Source organism: Meleagris gallopavo, chromosome 10 (genome assembly GCF_000146605.3).
Source record: "Meleagris gallopavo isolate NT-WF06-2002-E0010 breed Aviagen turkey brand Nicholas breeding stock chromosome 10, Turkey_5.1, whole genome shotgun sequence".
Taxonomy (NCBI): domain Eukaryota; kingdom Metazoa; phylum Chordata; class Aves; order Galliformes; family Phasianidae; genus Meleagris; species Meleagris gallopavo.
Window position 1 is genome coordinate 22373912 of NC_015020.2, and position 19292 is coordinate 22393203.

Genomic DNA, 19292 nt, shown 5'->3' on the forward strand with positions numbered 1-19292 from the left:
GGAAATCGCGTTTTAAAATTCTGTGCAAATATATTGCACAGCAAAAACAGTACATTTAAGTTGTCTGGCTGTGGGAATTCTGAAAACTCCAGCTTCCCTGTTTCACTCTTCCAAAAGGTTATTTAAATCTTAACTCTGTGAGATGAATTGAATGGCTGTTGTGATTATATTTTTAAAGCAATGCTTGTCCCCACTCATTCTTTCGCATTCTTGTTTTTGCTGTGTATGAGCTCAATGGTTTTGCCAGGGTTTGTGCCTCAAAGCTTTGCACTGGCTTGTTGGGAGCAGTAGGGAGGCACACCAGCGCCTTGCCAGGAGGCAGCAGGGTGAGGAGGTGTGGGGCTCTGCTCCAGCCAGGCAAGCCATGCTGCCAGCTCCCTGCTTCCACTTGCTTTGCCTGCACGGTGCTGGGGCTCAGCAAACATTGCTGCCTGCAGGCAGCCAGTATCCTAGTAACTTGTACTGCAGCAGCTTGGGCTGAAACCCTGAGAGCTGTGTGTAATGCTCAGCTCTCTGCCTTCTCTGTGTGAAGAGTTTCATGCAGTTTGAGCAGGTAATGATGAAATCTGCTTTCTCCTCAGTCTCTCCCATGTACAGAATTTCATGTTTTCCATAAATTAGGGAACAGTTTTTAGCTAGGAAAGAGCACTGCTCAGCACAAAAATCTGTATTAGCATTAGTGGCCAATATGGGAATTTGCCTTAAAATAGCCACCACAATGCCAACAGCTCAAGCTGGCCCCTAAAATATTGTTCTCTGTGTGCACATGCCCTCTGGCAGACTCAAGGAGAGTTTTTCATCAACTAACTGCTTTAATTCTGTCCTAAATGTTTGTCCACTCATCATGTTGCTGTGATAACTCAGGTTGTTAAAGGATAGGCAGAATCATTCCTGATACAAATTAAATCACTTAAAAAGAGATGCCTTTTGTATGGAAGGGGAAACACTGAACTACTTAAGCCAGAAACTCAGCTGGATACATTAAAAATTCCAAGGCAGTAGCTCAGGCATATGCTTCAGTAACTAACAGCCTGTACATTTCCTGTTAATGGCTGTACTACAATCACAGTTTGCTTTGATTTGTATATTAATAATAAATATATGCCATATATTTTATTTTAATTGTAACTTGTGTAACTCAATAAGTCTGCAGGTCCTTTTGGGGCCTTTTAATATATATCTGTGTATATCTGTGCATATATATAGTTATATTGGCAGCTTATAGATAAATACTCGCACATACATGAAAAAAAAAGTCCTTCCTTAATTCATTAAATTCAAGGGCTACTAGCTATCCTGAATCTTTCTGTCTGAGAAGATGCATCTTTTTCCTATCTCACTAACACTACTGACAAAGATAAGATGAACAGTTCTTACAGCTTGCTTACACTGCTGATCTAGTCGGACTGTCAATACATTCCACCTTTTTACAAGGATGCTTGATGATAAAACACTCTCATTATCTCAAATAACAAATCAAAACACTGCAAGGCTTTTATTGTTCCACTATGCCCTTTATGAGAAGGGTAACATCTTAATCATGCTCTTATCTTATTCCTATCCATTTCCCAATATAGACACTAATGAAGTTTCCTAGCTGGATTTCCTCTCTGATCTAGCAGATTTTCAGTTGCCTACTGATGGAATTGCTGTTGCTAAAAAACGTTCCTGGATGCGATACATGGTACAAGTAGGAAAGTCTTTTCATCTCAAGACTTTTGGTGACTTTGGATCTAATGATAGTAGGTGTTTCTCAGTATCTTGTGTGTCTCTTAGGAACAGCTTGTGGATTCACAGGAATCTGTAGGCTGGAAACCTCTGCTGTATTTGTGGTGCTCTCTGGATGTGTTTCTGTATGGCAGCCAGCACTGTGGTGCAGCGCCCAGAAATCCTCCTAGCCTGGAAGTAGTACCTGTGATGAATATATGTCTCAAGCTTTGTTTTATATGGTAAACCCTAACTGGAGGATACACTGTCCTAAACCTGGAAGCGTTTGCCTCCTTACCTCCCATTCTCTAACTTCTCTGGGTCCCCATGGTGCCAAAACTGCATCTTCAGTACTTCACGCATCACAGACAAAAGTGCTGCTCCTTAACAATTACAAATAACTGGTAACACCATGGCTCAAGAGGCTCATGTTGCATGCTGCTAGGATTGGTCTGAAGGGAGGTGCTAAGGAGAATGTTTACTTGTGATCTGGATAAAGCAAGGGAGAACTGGTGACTGTTCACTGAAAATACTTCTGTTTCCTGACAAGCTACTCAGGTGCTTGCAGGAAACTCAGATCTGAATATACTCAAAATGTGGACAGCAGGATGCAAAATGAAACCAAATTTGGAGAAATGAGAGGTATTATGCATCAGCACTGAATACAGAAGAGCTGCTTTTGGTTTTGATGAATTAAATCACTGCAGGAGTTAAACCAGCTGAAGAATACTAGAATAGTAAGAGAGAGGTTTCTCAGCAAGTAAAATTGCCTAAACTATAAGTGTGGCACAGAAAGAAGTGAACTTGAAAGACAGTTTTTCAGAATGCAGTGGCACAACAGAGCAGCCAGCCTCTTTTCCAGCCTGCTGAAGACACAGGAGCGACAGGGCATTCACCACTGGGAGAGACAGGTCAGTTTCAAACAAAAAGAGCGTTTTGTTCACGCAGCATACTCGGGCCTGTGGCAGTCGTAGCCACAGGAAGTCACAGAGTCAAACAGTCAAGATAAGTGTTTTTAGAAACGGGCTGAATAATTTAATGGCCAAAACCAACATTTCCATGCTAAGCAAGGGGTAATCAAATCTTGTGCTTCAGGATGTAAACTGATCGCCCAAGAAATCAGAGAGGAATTCTCACTCTTCACTCATCATACAACTTCACATGATTGACCAGGTATGGTGGGTTTTTTCAAATTTCCTTTGAAGCACCATGTGTAGGATGGCGCTGAAGACATAATACTAGTCTTGAGGGACCTATGATTTCAGATGGAATTGCAAGTCTAGTGCATTCCTCTCCTGAGGATGCATCAGTAGACAATTAAGTAAAAAGACTAATCAGAAAAATCTTGTTTTTGTAATATCATCATCCATAAAATAGTATTGGAAGAACTGATCCTGAGTTGATAGCATACCTTGTTTATGGTGCTGCAAACATTTCTGTACTGTGTTAAACACTATCTTAAATTACTTGATTTCATGGCCCTTCTTAAGTAAGCTCCTGAAGTCTGATGAGATGCTATCCATGAAGAATCGCTAACACAAACGGTAGACACAGACCATGAGCCACTTCCTCACCTCTGCTGCAAAGCACTTGCTACTCACAGCAGTGGAAACACAGAAATCTCAATCTTAACAGATAGATTAATATCTTTTATATTTTGGTTTTTAATTTAACAAAATCCATGTCCCCTCATTTTAAAAAGCACAGATCTTTAAGAATCTCAAACAGAAGTCTCAGCAAGACTTAAATTTTCTTGTAATTGTTTTAACATTTATAATAAAAATACGTGATGTTAAGGTTAAATTATAAGAAAGATGTATGTGAAGGAACTATGTAGGAATGCTGTGAGTTAGCAGCGATCTCTACCAAAGACACTTCGTAGGTTACAAGCCCTGTTAATTTGCTTTATGTCTCCAGTTCTGGTTTCTCCTAGTAGACCATGGTGCATAAAAAAAAATCATATATTTTCACAAAATGTCACGTTCCTATAATCTTGAAAAATAAGGAACTCACAATAAATGCATATAGACATGGATTTTTCTGACCTTTGAGTCAAGATGGAAATGTATGCTCTCTATTACAGTACTTAGTCTGAGTAAGAAAGAGTTTTATATTTCACTTTTGCTAGTCTGTTCAGTCACTGTTGCTGGACAAATTAACAGAGTAAGAAATTGTAAAGCCAGATTTAGAGCTGTTTTAAGAGGAATTCTTTCATCATCTGATTCATCCTGTCTTAACTCCCAAAACCCACACACAGTACGTTTAAGCAAAAAATGCTTTAATTGAATTGAAAATTGAAAAATAATGAAAATAATTCAAGCTAAGGTTCTTGAATAATAACTGAAAGAAGTATAACCACAAAATAGAAATATCTGAGATCAGGATGTTGCCAATATGAAAACTGACTGGTTTTTGTTTTTTTTATGGTGTGATGGCTTGATTGGCAGATTCCTAAGCAAGACAAACAACCTCAACCCATATCCCATTGACTTCACAGAAAAAAGGACCAAATCCAGGCTGAAAAACATCTGTCCATTATCTCTAATAACTTAATATATTTTGGGGTTTAAGACCATTCTGTAACACAGCTCTCATGTATACCATATTGACACATCCCACTACCTAGAATTTGAGAGTTTTTAGAAGAAAAATATATAATAAAGCAATAGCATGAAAAGCACTAAGCAAAGAAGCTTTATATTTTGGCATAAGTTACCTACAGCATACTGCAGCTAGTTACAAAATCTGAGATGTTTTCATGGAACTGGGTTCTGCCGTAAAATCTAGCATGCTAACCATTCCATTCATAAATTCGCTCCCCAAGCATTACAGTTACTTATATTGTGAGAAAGTCCAATTGAGTTCCAGGACTAGGAAATTATTTTTTCAAATGAAAAAAAAAGTTAACACTGATTTTCATCTCTTCCCATAATATTAAAAATGATGTGTAAAGCTCTGCTAATCTGGTCTCTGGATAGCGCCCAATCTCTTGCCACGTGTTTCTGTTCTGGGTCTTGCCCTAGGGGAATTTCTGTCAGCACATGCTCAGGAAACAGTTACACTGTTCACTTTTTTCTTATTTTTTTTTTTTTTAAGATGGACTCTATCTGAAGTTTGGTGAACCTTTGCACTAATCACTGCCAGGTGCCTCTGGCTACATTTCTGGAATGCAAGGAATCTTTTCTTTCTTTCTTCCTTTCTCCTCTTCCCCTCTCTCCCTGATATATAATAAATCCTTCATTGAAAAGCACCTTGCTGGGCATCACTGCATTTTATTACCCTTTTCTATAAACGGTGAGCAAACAAGTTGTTAGCCTGTGTGATACTCAGTCTCTGTTCTATGTCTGCAACATACCATGATCTTGCTTTTTGTTTTCTTGCAGTAGCCAGCTTGAAAACAATGCCTGCTATTGGGAGGCTTGGCCTCTACTCCTGGCTCTGCTGCTATCATGGTGCGTGTACCTCCAGGTATAACATCTTAAAGTAGGACTAAGGAAATGCCAGCCCTTTCCTAGCTTCTAGGTAAGTATGAACTACTGGTGCGCTGAGGCACGTTGCCCAAGGAGGTTGTGGATGCCCCATCCCTGGAGGCATCCAAGGCCAGGCTGGATGTGGCTCTGGGCAGCCTGGTCTGCTAGTTGGTGACCCTGCACATAGCAGGGGGGTTGAAACAAGGTGATCATTGTGGTCCTTTTCAACTCAGGCTATTCTAGGATTCTGTGATACTATGAAGGCTTCTTCAAAATGAATGCCTCCTGTTTTATTACAGAATCATAGAATCGATGGATTACTTTAATCGAGTTCCAGATCTTCACTCACCCTCTCCCTGGGCTGTGTCAACAAGTGAGTATATGAGCATACTCAGAGAAAGGGGGGTTTCACAAACATTATGGGGAACACTATCCAAAGGAGCTTTTAACATGATTTAAGATTAAGTCATTTAGTTGCTTTAAAATAATAATACCAGTCAACAGTGATATGAAAACAGCTTCAGGATGAAAATGATAGAGAACCCAGAGGAGTCCTTTCCTGGTACTCTCAAAAGCCTTCTCTTTGGGTCCAGAGTGACTTACTGAAACACTTAAAATCCTTCTAACAAACACGTGCACAAGTCTCATAGTTGGGGGTACAACATAACTCAGCATTTTGTAACCCACTTCATTATCTACACGAAGAGACACACGTCTACAGAAACAAGGACTTCTTTGTGTTAAATTAATATTTCTACACCTCTCACCTGATATGCACGTTCTGCAGAGCAGTTAAATCTTGGTGATTGCTACTGGAACTGTGTCAATCTAAAAGACATTTTTATTTATTAGCTTCCATTTGGTAATTTTCCTTGAAAAGAAATTGATGAATCAGTGGAATTCAGTGGAAGCTTCTTGACTTAATGGGGATTTGAAATCTTATTGCATGCTTTAAGTAATATCAAAACATCTTTAGATAAAAAGCACTGCCAGGAAGTAAATTAGAAAGACATGCAATCAAACACAGATATCGATATGTACTGCGCACTTGACTTCTCTGTCTTATTTTAGTCATTTAAGATCCTTATTCTTTGGCAAGTATGCAGCAAGACACTTCCAGGTGTACATACATACTTTACAGGTTCCTCATGCTGCTTTCTTCAAGTTTACACTGTAAAAGGCAGTGTACTGAACAGTGTGAGATGTTAAGATAATGACTTGTTACACCACGGCAAATTGTTGTTTTTGGTGTATGTAACTTACACCTAACTGGAGAAGTTTTGCTTAGAAAACCAAAAGGAAAAGAAAAAATCAGCTTTACGGGTGTAAGCATATGATTTACCTGCAGATAAAAACCAGTAATAGCTGAAATCATTAATACAGATGAGCTGCGGTTAAATCCATTTTAAATGTTTCTTGATTTGCTCTGACCGATTTATTTAAACTCCCGCCCACTCTTGTAACTGCCTTTAATCTTATACTAAGATAGTTCTGCTCAGAGGGTCTCTTCTGGGCAGTCATCAAGGGGAGATCTTACAATGTTTGTACATATATGAAGGGAGAGGGCAAAGAGAACAGAGCCAGGCTCCTGTCAGTAGTGCCCAGTGCCAGTCAAGAGGCAACGGGCACAAAGTGGAACACAGGAGGTTCCACCTGAACACCAGGAAGCACATCAGTGCTCTGCAGGTATGGAGCTCTGGCACAGGCTGCCCAAAGATGATGTGGGGGCTCTTTGATGCCTTGCAAAGCTGCATGGGTGTGGGGCTGGACATCCTGCACTGGGCATGCTACTTGAGCAGGGGTTGGACCAAATCGACTGAGAGGTCCCTGTCAGCCTTGGCCATTCTGTGCTCTGTGATCATAGTTAGCGCTCACTTTTGGGGTAAGGCTCTCTAATGTATGTCAATCCAGCCCTATTAGAAACAAAAATGAAATACGTGTCCATCAATTTCTGCTGATGGCCAAACAATATTTTACCCTGTGATCAGGCCCTAAGTTACTGTTGTACTGTTGGAGTCAGTCTATTCTAATGATAATTTTACTTTAAGGGGGAAAAAACTATAAAAGTCTATCTGGACATGATTATAAATGAATTCTGATCACATTTTCTACAATGAGATAAATGACTTGGGATTTGAAACCAGATGCTTTTAATTACTGATTTTCTTTGTTACATGAACCTCCGCGCCGCACCTGTACATTGTTCTTTCTTTGGACAGATGTACTGATGCCCCTTTTGCGTGCTCAGGTCTATAACACTGAGATAAATTATGACGGGTTCTTGGCTTCCTCCATTGAAAATGTTTTCAGCTGTCAGAGATATCTGTTTCTTGTTATTGGTTTTAGTGCTTTTGAAAGAAAGCCTGAAACACTGACTTGTGTATTCTATTATAAGTGAAGAGTATTCTCCAGAGGAATCCACGATGAATGAATGATGCATCTCCTTGGAACTAGGAACTGTTATAAAAACTGTGTAGGTATTCAGTTCTCCTGAGTACTTCTAGAGTAAAAGTTTGTTTCATACAAAGATTCAAGCAATTCCTCCTCACTTTATGTATATGATCTCACAAACTTGAAATTCAGCCAGAAGTAGTGAAGACATGCAATCATCACTGAAGGTAATGAGAATTAGGTACATGTGTATTTTCAGGTTTGGCCATGGATTCTGGCAGATCAAGGAATTTACATAGCCTATTGAAAGGAGTCTTTAACTGGTTTTGAGCAATTTCTTAAATATCATATCAGATACAGTCATTGGCAGAAGATGAACTGCTTGCAGACAACAGTGAAACTCATAGCCACAATTTGAGTCCCATCCCATCTAATGAGAAGGCACCCATGAGACCCCTTGTATGCCTGCCAGCATACCCTCAAAGAGCAAGAGACCCTCAAAGCTGGAGCTGAACACAGGGCCACAGAGCAGAGGCTGAGGTGTTGGAGGAGACCACCTCCTAGCTCAAAGAGCAGGGGCAGGGACCAGATTCTGATTTAAAATGGAGGCTCCTGGCAGTGTATCCTATGGGACTGAAATGTGGGTAGGTTCTGGCTTATGCCCTTCTTGTTGCCAAAGTACAACCTGACAGTACAAACAAAAACCTCGCACACAAGATTTTGTCTTACATACTTTTTTTTAACCTTAAAAATTATGAGGAATTTTGAATCTGGTGTTCCCTCGTTGAGCAAAAAAGGGAGGCTCTGTGTACCTTGTTTTAGCTTAAGTAAAGGGAAATTAAGGACTAAACCTTTAACAGAGGTCTCTTTACAGTGAAGTATTTCTGTGGTATTTGAATTAACAGGTGCTAACAAGCAAGCAAACAAAAATTCTGATGTTTAAGTACCCTGATTAAAACGTCTCTTTTCATCTGATTGGTCTTAAGTCCTGTTTCTTGTGATTTTGTATGGGTAAGTGGCTCTTCAGGGAAGACTAGAGCACTGAACTGGTTGCAGTTAGTTAGTGAGAAGCCTGGATAAAAGAGAGTTGTGTCTTTCATCTAACTTTGGTTACTTAACCCTTGATATTAAACTCACAATAATTATAAGACTGGATTCAAAGTTCTCATTAATCATCACCTATGGACATCATAAATGCCTTAATCTCACTGGTTCTTCAGTTACTGTTGTGTTTACAAAGAAGAAATGACCTAACTTACCACAGTAAGTATATATAAAAGCAGTATATATAAAAGAAAGTTTCACTTTCCTTTTCCTTGGAGACATATCACCTTCTTGGTAAACTTCTTATTTGTCAGTATCCCCAGCTTGTCTGGAGAACATAAGTGCTGTTATAAGCGACACAAGTGACTGAAGGCCTCACGGTCACATACAGAGAGACTGTGTTCAGATCCTACAAAGTGACCTTGTTAGGCCATTAAGCCAAGTTGGTGCAAATCCCTAACTTTGTGCCACCACTTAAGCTCATTTAACTTCAGTCAGATCGGTTTCATTTAAACTGATCATTTATCACAGTAAATATTTTAAACTCAAATTTACAAATGCAACTAAGTATATTTTTTAGATGATGTGGGTAGCACTGGCAAAATGATAGCAGAGAAAGCCAAGTGCAACACTCACATGGGACTTAATATCAAAAGCTATTGTTTCCATCTTCATATTGCTACAAATCAAAATGGGCTACTTTTGCAATGGGCAAAATGAAATCAATTATATGTGGCACATGCTGCAAGAAATGCAAACATAACATTTTGCTACCTGAAATAAAAAATAAATACGTATTTCAACTAGGATCATGACAAACCTGTTTTCTGGATGCCCAAGCATTTCATTTCAATTAATAGCAATATAAGTTAAATTATTTGGTCTAGCACACACTTTATACTAGAATTTGAAAACATATTCTCTATATTGTATAATGCCAGTATAAATACATTTGGTAATGAAGTCAGATTTTGTAAGAACATTTTCAAGTGCATTAGATAATTTTGTCAAACTATTTAAATGTCTTAGTAAACCATTTGGGAAAATTGACTGCTGCGCGTGGTGTTGACTTTGGCAACAGACAGTACAGCATACAGCTTCTATTTTGTTAATTAAAAAAAATAAAAAGCCTTAAAAGAAAATTCTAAATATTCTGTCAAACTTGAGTACACTATTTGTACCCTGCCCTGTGTAGGTTTTGGCATCTTACATATTTGATGACTCAGTAATTAGATTTCTTGATAGTAATCATTTGGTTCATTCCACAGACTTGAACTATGCAATCCAGCCTTGTCATCATACTGATTCACAGTATAGAAATTCTTTGCATTTACTTACAGATGAATGCTGAGACAGCTGACAAATGAGGCAAAACATTACATGTGTGCCAGAAAACCAGAGCAGTTCACATGAAGAAAGGTAGTGTTAGGTGTTTCTTTCCTGTTGTAAACTGTTTTATATGAGTAATGGCATAGTGCTATGAACTGGCAAAGGTATAACAGTTCTAGAATTCAGTGGCTCCAAATATTAAGATTAGCAAGTGATTTTTCCTACTTGAATGAATGCTTCACACAAAACTGTGCTAAATGAAATTCAAAGACTACTAGTTCAAACTAAGCTTCTCGTACTGGCAATTAACATGTCACGTATAGGCTTGATTTTGGCAGTCATTAAAAATGAAAGCATAAATAATTCACATACAGCAATGGACTGGAACAGGGTATGACAATACTGAATGCAGATTATTCCAATTTAGAAAATGGTATTTGAGATCCTGAAAAATTCCAAGTTGTTATGTCATGAAAATAAACAGCTTGTTTTAAAATAACTATTTCAAAATACCTCCCAGTCTCCACTTCCTGATGTTTGGTTCGTAACTAGAAATTTATTTTCATCTCGGTCTGATATTTTGTCATAGGATATCAACTATGGTGTTTTTGCAAAGACTTTGCATTACTTAACTATATAAGCACTGAGATAATAAATCAGCTGTGATGTCTTCTCCAAGAAAGAGTACTTATTCCACTAAAACTGAAAACAGCAGAGACCATTCTGATGGAAGCTTTGGCCTAAGCAAACGATCAAAATGTCTGGAAGAGCTCAGTGAGAAACTCAGTTCACTCGCACAGTGAGTGCTGAAGGGAAGCTGTACTCATTCAGAGGAAACATGAGGGGTGAGAGAGAACTCATCTGGGAGCTTTTGGCCCCTCAAACAGCACAACTGACTGCTACCATCATTCTGGTCAAACTTTTGTTTTTCTTTCCTATTAGCAGTACCAAAAGGTGAAGTGCTTTAGAAACAAATCCACTTTGGTGATAACCTTCTGTATGGGAACTGCTGAATCACGGCCTGAGCCTCTGATTGATCACCTGAGGTGAGCAGTGAGTCAGCCACGGGAGCACAGGTGAAGGCAACTCACCTGTGCTGCTGGAAGGGGTGGAGCCTGGCTGCACCTCTCCTACACCCATTTAAGAGCTGACTGCAGTGGGGAAGGATCTCTTCTGGAGATCCACTCCACCGGAGTTTTGCAGCGAGCCCAGGATGCAGGTAAGCTTTCTATCGATTCTCTTTTTGTTATTATAATCTGCTTTGCCAAACTCTCTTGTTTATTTCATAATTATAACATTTGTGTATTCATTGACTCTACACCTTCTAAAGTGTATCCTTAGTTTATTTCACTCTCAGTTGGGATTTGCTGCCTTATCTCCCCTAAGAACCCTATCCTAGAATCAACTCAAAGAAGAAACAGCTAAGCAGAGCATTGGGGAGCAGAGAGAGGAAAGCAGAATTTTGTGGATTGCAGGTTCGTTACTGTTGAGATGTTTTGAGATCCTCAAAAAAAATAACAGTATAGAAATATGACATACTGTAGCAATGCAATCTATATAATCAATGTGATAATATATCCTTCCTTGATTAAGGTCTTACTGGTTAATGCTTGCAGCTGAAAGGTGGATTACAGGAAGTCCTAACAGAGCACAAGGAAGTGAGAAAGCCTGCCATCCTGACACAAATGAAGCCTTACAAAGGCAAATGCTGTCTCATTCCAAGTGAGTCATAGCTTGCTTTTTTACCCTTTGAAAATTTTTTTATTTTAGCTGTCCTCTGCACTTATCCAAATCTACAAGAAGTCACCAAAGAAGAACTATAAAAAACATTAAATGCAATTGCACTCTATGAAGAAAAGAAACCTCTGTATTTTGTTGAAGACAAAGTAGCCTGATAGCGATATCAAAGTTTACCCTGTTTTGCTTGGAGGATAGATGAGATGAAGTCCCTTTCAAATTAAATTTTCTATGATTCTAAAACAAATGACATAGCTTACTTCTGGTCAGTATTTTTCATTCAAGCAGCATCCGTGCAAATTATAACAAACAATTAATTAGTCAGACTGAAGCCAAGCATGTTTCACAACACATACCCTTCCCTGGCGCTCTCCAATGATGACTGATGGTGATGTGGACTGGAAAGGGCCGAGTCAAGAGGATGATGTCTTGAAGGGATGTCATGAGGCAGTATACCTGGTGAGGGGCCATTATGGTTAGTGCTGGAACCACTGTACATGCCTGTGAACAAACACACATCAGGTTGCAAAATAAAATAAGCAAGGAAAGGAGCATCTAAGTAAGTCCCTGACAGTCCCTGACTCCTTCATTGTCCCCCACACCCACCTTGACACATGCATAGAACAGCACACTTCTGCTAGGCAGTACCAGAAGTTACTTCATCCACGGAGGCAGTACTTAGGCTGTTTTCTAAGTTTACTTGCCATACACCTCACAGAGGTTTCCCCACTGCAGTATGTACACACAGAAGGACTAGAACATCCACTGACACTGTACTCTGAAGGTTGTGGGGGTCAGATGAGGTTTGCCAGCTTCAGCAGTGTCCAGCTATAGCATGTCAGTCCTCATGCATTCTATAAGAGCTATTTTATTTGCCTTCTTTCTTCCTGTAGTATTCGCCTTTCCTAGTTTGCTCACTGTGTGCAGAGTAACACATTCAGGAAAAGGGCTGTGAGTCAGCTATGCTTTGACGTGTCCTGCTTTACTGGCAGGGCTCTGGATGGCACTTGTCCCAAACCCTTTGAATGACATGTAACAAGCAGAAAACAACAGGAAAATCTGGAGTCACAAGGAATGTGTGACAGCTCTCTGGGTGGATAAGCAACAGCTGAACGTCAGCATCTGTTTCTGTGACTGAAGAGTAGAACTGCTAAGGCCAGATTCTAGCCACCTTTGTCAGGGCCTTCAGATGAGCCAAAACCTTCTCATGAACAATGAGTCCTCAGCTGTTGACAGATCCAAAAGTATGAGAATGAACCACATCAGCTCTGTCTCCCACTAGACAGAACATTTGTCAGCCAGCCAGTGAAAACAACTTGCTTTCTGCACTGAAAACCAGACAGAAGGAGTTTTAAGAAGTCAGATGTTCTCAGGTGATGCTAGGATTTATTTGTCAAAGCCTCATCTGAAAACAGTAAGTCAGTAGCTAGGATGCTACACTGTGAGAATTCCATTATTCTGCTGATGGTTTCAGTCCATTTTATAACACAATACATTCCCACAAATCTTTTGTTGTTCACACGTTTATTCCCAGGCTCGGCAGATAACGTGACTCAGATGTACTGTCACTTCACACTTAGCCTGTATCTCCCCACGCCTTTCAGGTATATTATATTCATATACATATTATATCTGATATACAATCAGGTATATTCAGGCAGCACAGCTTGGAGGAAACTGGTGAATCTAAGAAGATTTGTGCTCTCTAAGGATATTAGACTTCAGATAGTTTCAGTGGTCTCTATTCAAAGCTCACCCCAAAAGCTCAAAAAGTCTCAAAAAGATATATTTCAATAGTATTGCAGCCAGTAAACATACTTATTTTTTTTCTATCTTATAATCCCACCAATGAACAGTTTATGAATGTTTAAGTGATCTCAAAGAGCTATTCTTTACTGATTGAAGATTGTTTCCATTATTTGCCTAGAGTGAAGACAGAGCACCAAGTACCTGACTCTTAGCTACTGTTCAGTTATTATTTTTATGAGAACAAAAAAAACCAGTCAGCAAAGCTCTCTAGAGAATGAAGAAAATTTTAATAAGAACACCCCACGCATCCTTATGTTCATGAGCTGTGCCCTGCACGATCCCATGCACTCAAACCCAACCCATAAGAAAATAATATGAAACCAGAATTCCTGTCGCCCTGCATTTCTGTCAAGCCTCACCAGCTGGTGAACTTCCAGATGGACACCCCATACTCAATCTAGTATTAGACCTTCTTTTAAAGCCTATTTGAAGTATGGCTTATTCCATTTACCCTAAGTTTATCCATACTTTCACTTGATGCTCACACCAGCTGTGGAAAAGGCCCTTGTTTGAAGCACACCTACTGAGGTTCATCAGTGAGTTTTCCTTCTACACCTTTATTCACCACAACACCGCTCTCGTGCTCGCTTTGACACATGGTGTCTCTTGCTCTCACATCTCCCTGACCATCATGCTGCCTTACTGCAGGGCCACCAGCTCCCCTTGCCCTCATACTCCACGCCTGCAGCATGGCAGCCTACTGCAGCCTAACCTGAAGCATGTCAGAATCAACCCAGCCATCCCCATATCCTCTGGGATACTTTAATGAATGTGACATTACATGTGTGCCAGTTGCTGCCAAGCAACACACTGCCCAGCTGAGCCCTGCCTGTCTCCCCTGCAGAGAAAAACTAATTCTGGGAGCCACTCTCTGGTATCTAGCTTCCACAACTCATGTAACTCATTAGAATGCAATTATCTCTGCAGCATTTGACAAATGTGATTGAGCTTGGCTAATGGATTAAAAAAAAAAAAGTACTACAGGGAAGGGGACTAACACACATGGACAGAGGCAAGCAAAACAAATACACAAGTCTCACTCCCTAAGGAAATGAGCCTAAATCCAGAGCACTGATTTGCAAAGCTCCTATCCCTTAGGTGCAGGGCTAGGGAGATGAGCACAGGGAGCTGCAGGGCTGCTCTCACACCAGACACTGTGATGTGTGCTCCTGGGCCCAGGGATAAAGCTCTGAGCCTGCAGAGTCTTCCACTCAGATCAGGGCTCTGCCTCTGAAGCTGCTGGATAATGGGAAATCCAAAGACACAGACCAAAAAAAAAAAACCAACCCTGCTGTAGAGTACTTCTAAGGCATATGGCACAAGCTAGAGAAGATGAGTTTTTCCTATGAGATTCTATGTAAACTGCAGTAAGACATTAGTCATTTCTGTTGAGTCACTAGGAACTAAGCACAAAGTTGCTGTTCCAGTATCATTTTTAATACTTAAAAAAAAGTCTTTTTTTTTCCAGTTTCTTTTCCCATTTGTCCAGCAGTGATATAATATTCTTAGAACCTGAAGTCACACACAAGCTTTTGGAGCTGTTATGACTGTTCCTACAAGTGCAGCCCTGTTCAGAACTGTGCATCTTGTGCCTCTTCACGCATTGACCATCTCAGCTTATAAATATGTGCCATCAATCAGTATTTTAAATGGCTTGGCCTTTAACCTTAACATCTGTTGCCAAAATAGTACTCTGAGCATGTGTGACTAGCAGGATTTTTTGTTTTTTTCCAGCTTTATGCCAGGAGAGACCAGAATAAACAAACAATAACAGACCAGGCATGCCCAGAGGAAGCGCCTACATGGGATTACCTAACAGAGGTAACTTGCTTTGTAGAGAGTGTGATGGCAGCTCTTAGGTGCTGCTGGTTAAGCTAAATCTGTGCAGCCATGAAGGAACGTAGATAAGGAGAAAAAAAAAAAAGAGGAAGGTCTCAGCAAACAATGGGTTTCTGACTGCTAAGTATTCCTTTGCTCACTGTCTTACCCAGTCTTAAGCACAAACCTCCTCTGAAGTTTGACACAAGGGAATGGGAGTTGGTTTTTTTTTTTACATATTTCTTTTTTCCTGTGATTGGCTTTCATCCCTGACATATTTAAAATGTGCTTCAACTTGGAAAAAGACGAAACTGAAACTCTCCAGGAATCCAAGTGATCCCTAAAGCCCACAGCTCTGCACATTAATAATGTGGTTTCTTTGGGGAAAAAAAAGTTCAAGCCATGAACAATTTTCAAGTGGAATTAGGAGAACATCATAAGCAGTATTCACCCATATATATTTTATATATAACAACTGCTTTGTCCAGAAATATTACCTCTGCTTATATGAAAGAGCAAATGTGCAACTATAGGCAGCAGCAGGGATGTCCTTTTGTTTTAAATCTCTTAGGATCAGCACCTTAGCTTGTTAGCCCTGAACAGTGACAGAGGAACAGTTTGTCTACGGAACTATACCACACATAATACGAAGTAACTTCTGTAAAGAAATCTTTCACATCTTGATTTATTTTCCCTGGCACTTCTCCATACTGTGCATATGATGGGATCTCTTATGGGGTGACCAGACAGAGATATCCAGAAAGATTTCCTAGGTTTCTCTTACAACATCCTGGTGACATTTTGATACAATCAGCAAAGAAATCATATGAAAAAAAAAAAAAAACAGTATTACTGACTGATAAAATTCTTACTTTCAAGATGATTTTCTCAGAACTGACACTGAGAGGCTAAGGCTGGGCTGTTTATCTGTACACTAAAAACTTCTTTTGTATCACTGTGACCACTTGAAATCAGAAGCTTTTCCTGAGGCTACTAACTGCACAACTGCACCTTGGTCTGAGGACAGTGTTGTCTGTCTTTCCTGTCCTGCCTGGAAGCAGGAGGCTGGACCGTCAGGGTTGGAGAGCAAAGGCCACGTGTTGCCCTCACACATCTTCAAGGGTGCAGATGACAGAGCCAGGGAATTGAAGTAATCCCCCATGTCCCTCCAACAACTTTCTGAGGAGCCATATATGAACTGTGAGTGAGGACTCCCAGGAGAACGATGCTTGAATGATGGGTTATTTCCCTTCCTGCCCCCTTCTGCTCACCAGGTACATTCTGACATCTTAGTGCAATTTAAACTGGAAAAGGGAGTAGGAGATGTCAGGCAGGATGATTTTGCTATGTTATTTTTAACAACCAAGAAAAAAGCAGAAGGTTGTTGCCTAAGTAATTGTAGTAAAGCAGCACTTTGCTCTTACAACACAAAACACATTAATAAAGACCTCCAGGTCATTCCTTGGTATAGAGGAACTAGCACCTGGCGTTCTTATTTTCTAATCCCAGCTTACCACCAGTTTTCTTTAAGTCTCAGCAGGAACAAGGTGAGGTTTGTCTGGAAAGCTTGTACTGACAAGTCAGTGCATCAATTTAAACGTGTTTATTAATATTACTAAGGCAAGCCCTTGCTTCACAGTGGATCTGAAAAGGATAAATGCATCCTACATCAAGATGCATCAGATACTTAGCTTTAAGCTAAAAAACATTTTGATTTTTTGATTTTCATAGCATTAAATGTTCTCTAGTATTGATGAAGTTAGAAAGCATTGCTTTCAAAAAGACTGCAAACTATCCTCCATGCTTAGACATATCATGGAGCATACAAAAGTACACAATGCTAACTCAAAATCATTAACTAATTATGAAATCGGACTGTCCAAACCTGGCTTTACTATGCATTTCTACTCAAACAATTACAGAATGAAAAGTCAGTATCTGCTGCTTTTTTTTTTTTTTCCTGGAAATTCTCTTCAAACCATTCAAACAGATAAAACACATTGCAGTAAATTCATCCCATATGCATCTGCCAGTCAAAAGCAGATCCAAATATAACGGGATGTGTCTGCAACGTGACAGAGAATGACAAGAAAATGCTACAATGATGGTTTAAAAATCTTATGAATGGACTGATCTGGAAATCAGGTACACTCCTGGTTACCTTCATCCACAAATGGATATTACAGAGTTGGAGAAGTTTCAGAGTGTCCCACCAAATCAGACAAAGTGAGATCTCTGTGCCTATCCTTCTCACTGATCATCATCCGAAATTTGCATGTGCAAAAAATGAATCAAGGAAAAGAAATACGTTGGATTTGCAGCTCACTGATACATAGTGTTGCTGGAGCCAAGGGTAAAAGAAATATAAAAACTAGAAAAAGAGGTCAATAGTTGCACAGTCAAGGAGAGATTTGAGAATGAAAAGCTCTCCGCTCTGATCAACAGAATCAGTGGAAGTAATATGGGTGCCTTTTCAGAAAATATAATCAAAATGTTTGACATTTTAAATTCAAGCTTTTGCTCCATCTGTATGTCACCATATTGTTCATTATAAGCACATCATGCATGATACTGCACAGTCTCATCAACTTTTCTGTGGCTCTTGAAGAGCACAGACACTGTGAATGGAAAACCTTACTGCTGCCTTTATCTTTGCTAGAATATTTATTTGGCTTTAGCAAAGCTTATGCACCTGCATCTGCTGAAGCCAAAGCAAACTTTAAAGAAGAAATGGCTGAAGCCTGAATTTCAGCAGTGCTGCTCACATCAAATTAACCAGAGCACTTTGCCTGACTAGCTCTTAAAAAAAAAAACAACAAACATCAAGCCTTAGCAAAGAACTCACAAAATTATTTCATTTTATTCTTTTTTTTCCCCCCTTTCATCTTCCATTCTGGCAAGTCAGGCCCAGAAACTTTACTGTTTTAAACTCTCTGTATTATATGGCATTTAGCATCATACTTATTCAAAATATTCTTACCTGTGATTAAGTCATGATGACCTACAGATCTACCACATTTCCCATCCAAAATGTGTTGTGAAGATGTGTGGAGCTGTTGTATAGCTAAGCACTCACTGAGTACATCCTGTTCGATATCAGTACATGAATTTAGCTACAAGAGGAGGATAAAACAAACATTTTATTTCAAAGTAAATCAAATGAATTCTAATTAAGTTCATATGTCTCTTTGCTTAAAGATTACGTACAGAAAAAAGGAACACAATGTCATTCTTAGTAACTTGGTGCAATTAAGGATATATCTATCAGTTCACATTTCTAATTAGAGATCACTTTGGTTTTCTTAAGTAAACAACTTGAGTGCACTAATCTAAAATCAACAACAGTTTTTTGTACCCTGTGTTTCTTCAAGCCGTCCTTAGAAGTTTAACTGCACATTTTCAGGCTGTCTGTAGTTTCTTGGGTTCTGTGCAAAAGGATTGCATAACGCTGTAACTGTGACTCTTGGAAAGACATTCAATAGAGAAAAAAAGCGTTTGTGCTTATCAGATTAGATCTGGCAGAGTAATGTGCTGTCAGTAACGTGTAAGAGGTATCACCGATATGTCAGCTGTTTTCCATGTAAATTAAAGCTCTGGCAAAAGCGTGTGAAGCAAACTCTCAAAACCACAATGTCGATCATATTAAAAACTGCAGGAGAGGAGAATTAAGAAAGAAAAGCATTTCTAATTCTCTTTCAAACATGCTGATGTTGCCAAGCTTTTGTCATAATACAGTGCTCACGTTACACAAGCAGCCATCATATTCTATAGCCATTAATAAATAGTTATTGGCTCTACATTTACAGTTTTGCATACCAGTCTCCCCTGGGTTTGCTTATTCTAAAGAAAAGGTCCAGGCAAACCTATTCAGAATTCCACTATATAGCCATTTGTTTGATCAACATAAGCATCTAACATTTGGATCACAAAACGCATCTGTAGCCAATTAAACTTAGACTACTACTAAATTAACAGCTAACTTCCTCA

At 39.4% G+C, this 19292-nt stretch overlaps 1 protein-coding gene across 1 annotated transcript in view; it reads right to left on the reverse strand.

Moving 5' to 3' along the window:
* The window catches only part of LOC100542593 (zinc finger protein GLIS1), a 40207-nt gene that overhangs the window by 12271 nt on the left and 8644 nt on the right, over nt 1-19292 (reverse strand). The window contains exons 4-5 of the mRNA XM_031554988.1: nt 18286-18418; nt 12035-12179 (exon numbers count right to left, since the gene is read on the reverse strand). Of these exons, the coding sequence (XP_031410848.1) occupies nt 12035-12179; nt 18286-18418 (278 nt within the window). The remainder of the gene's footprint in view (nt 1-12034; nt 12180-18285; nt 18419-19292) is intronic.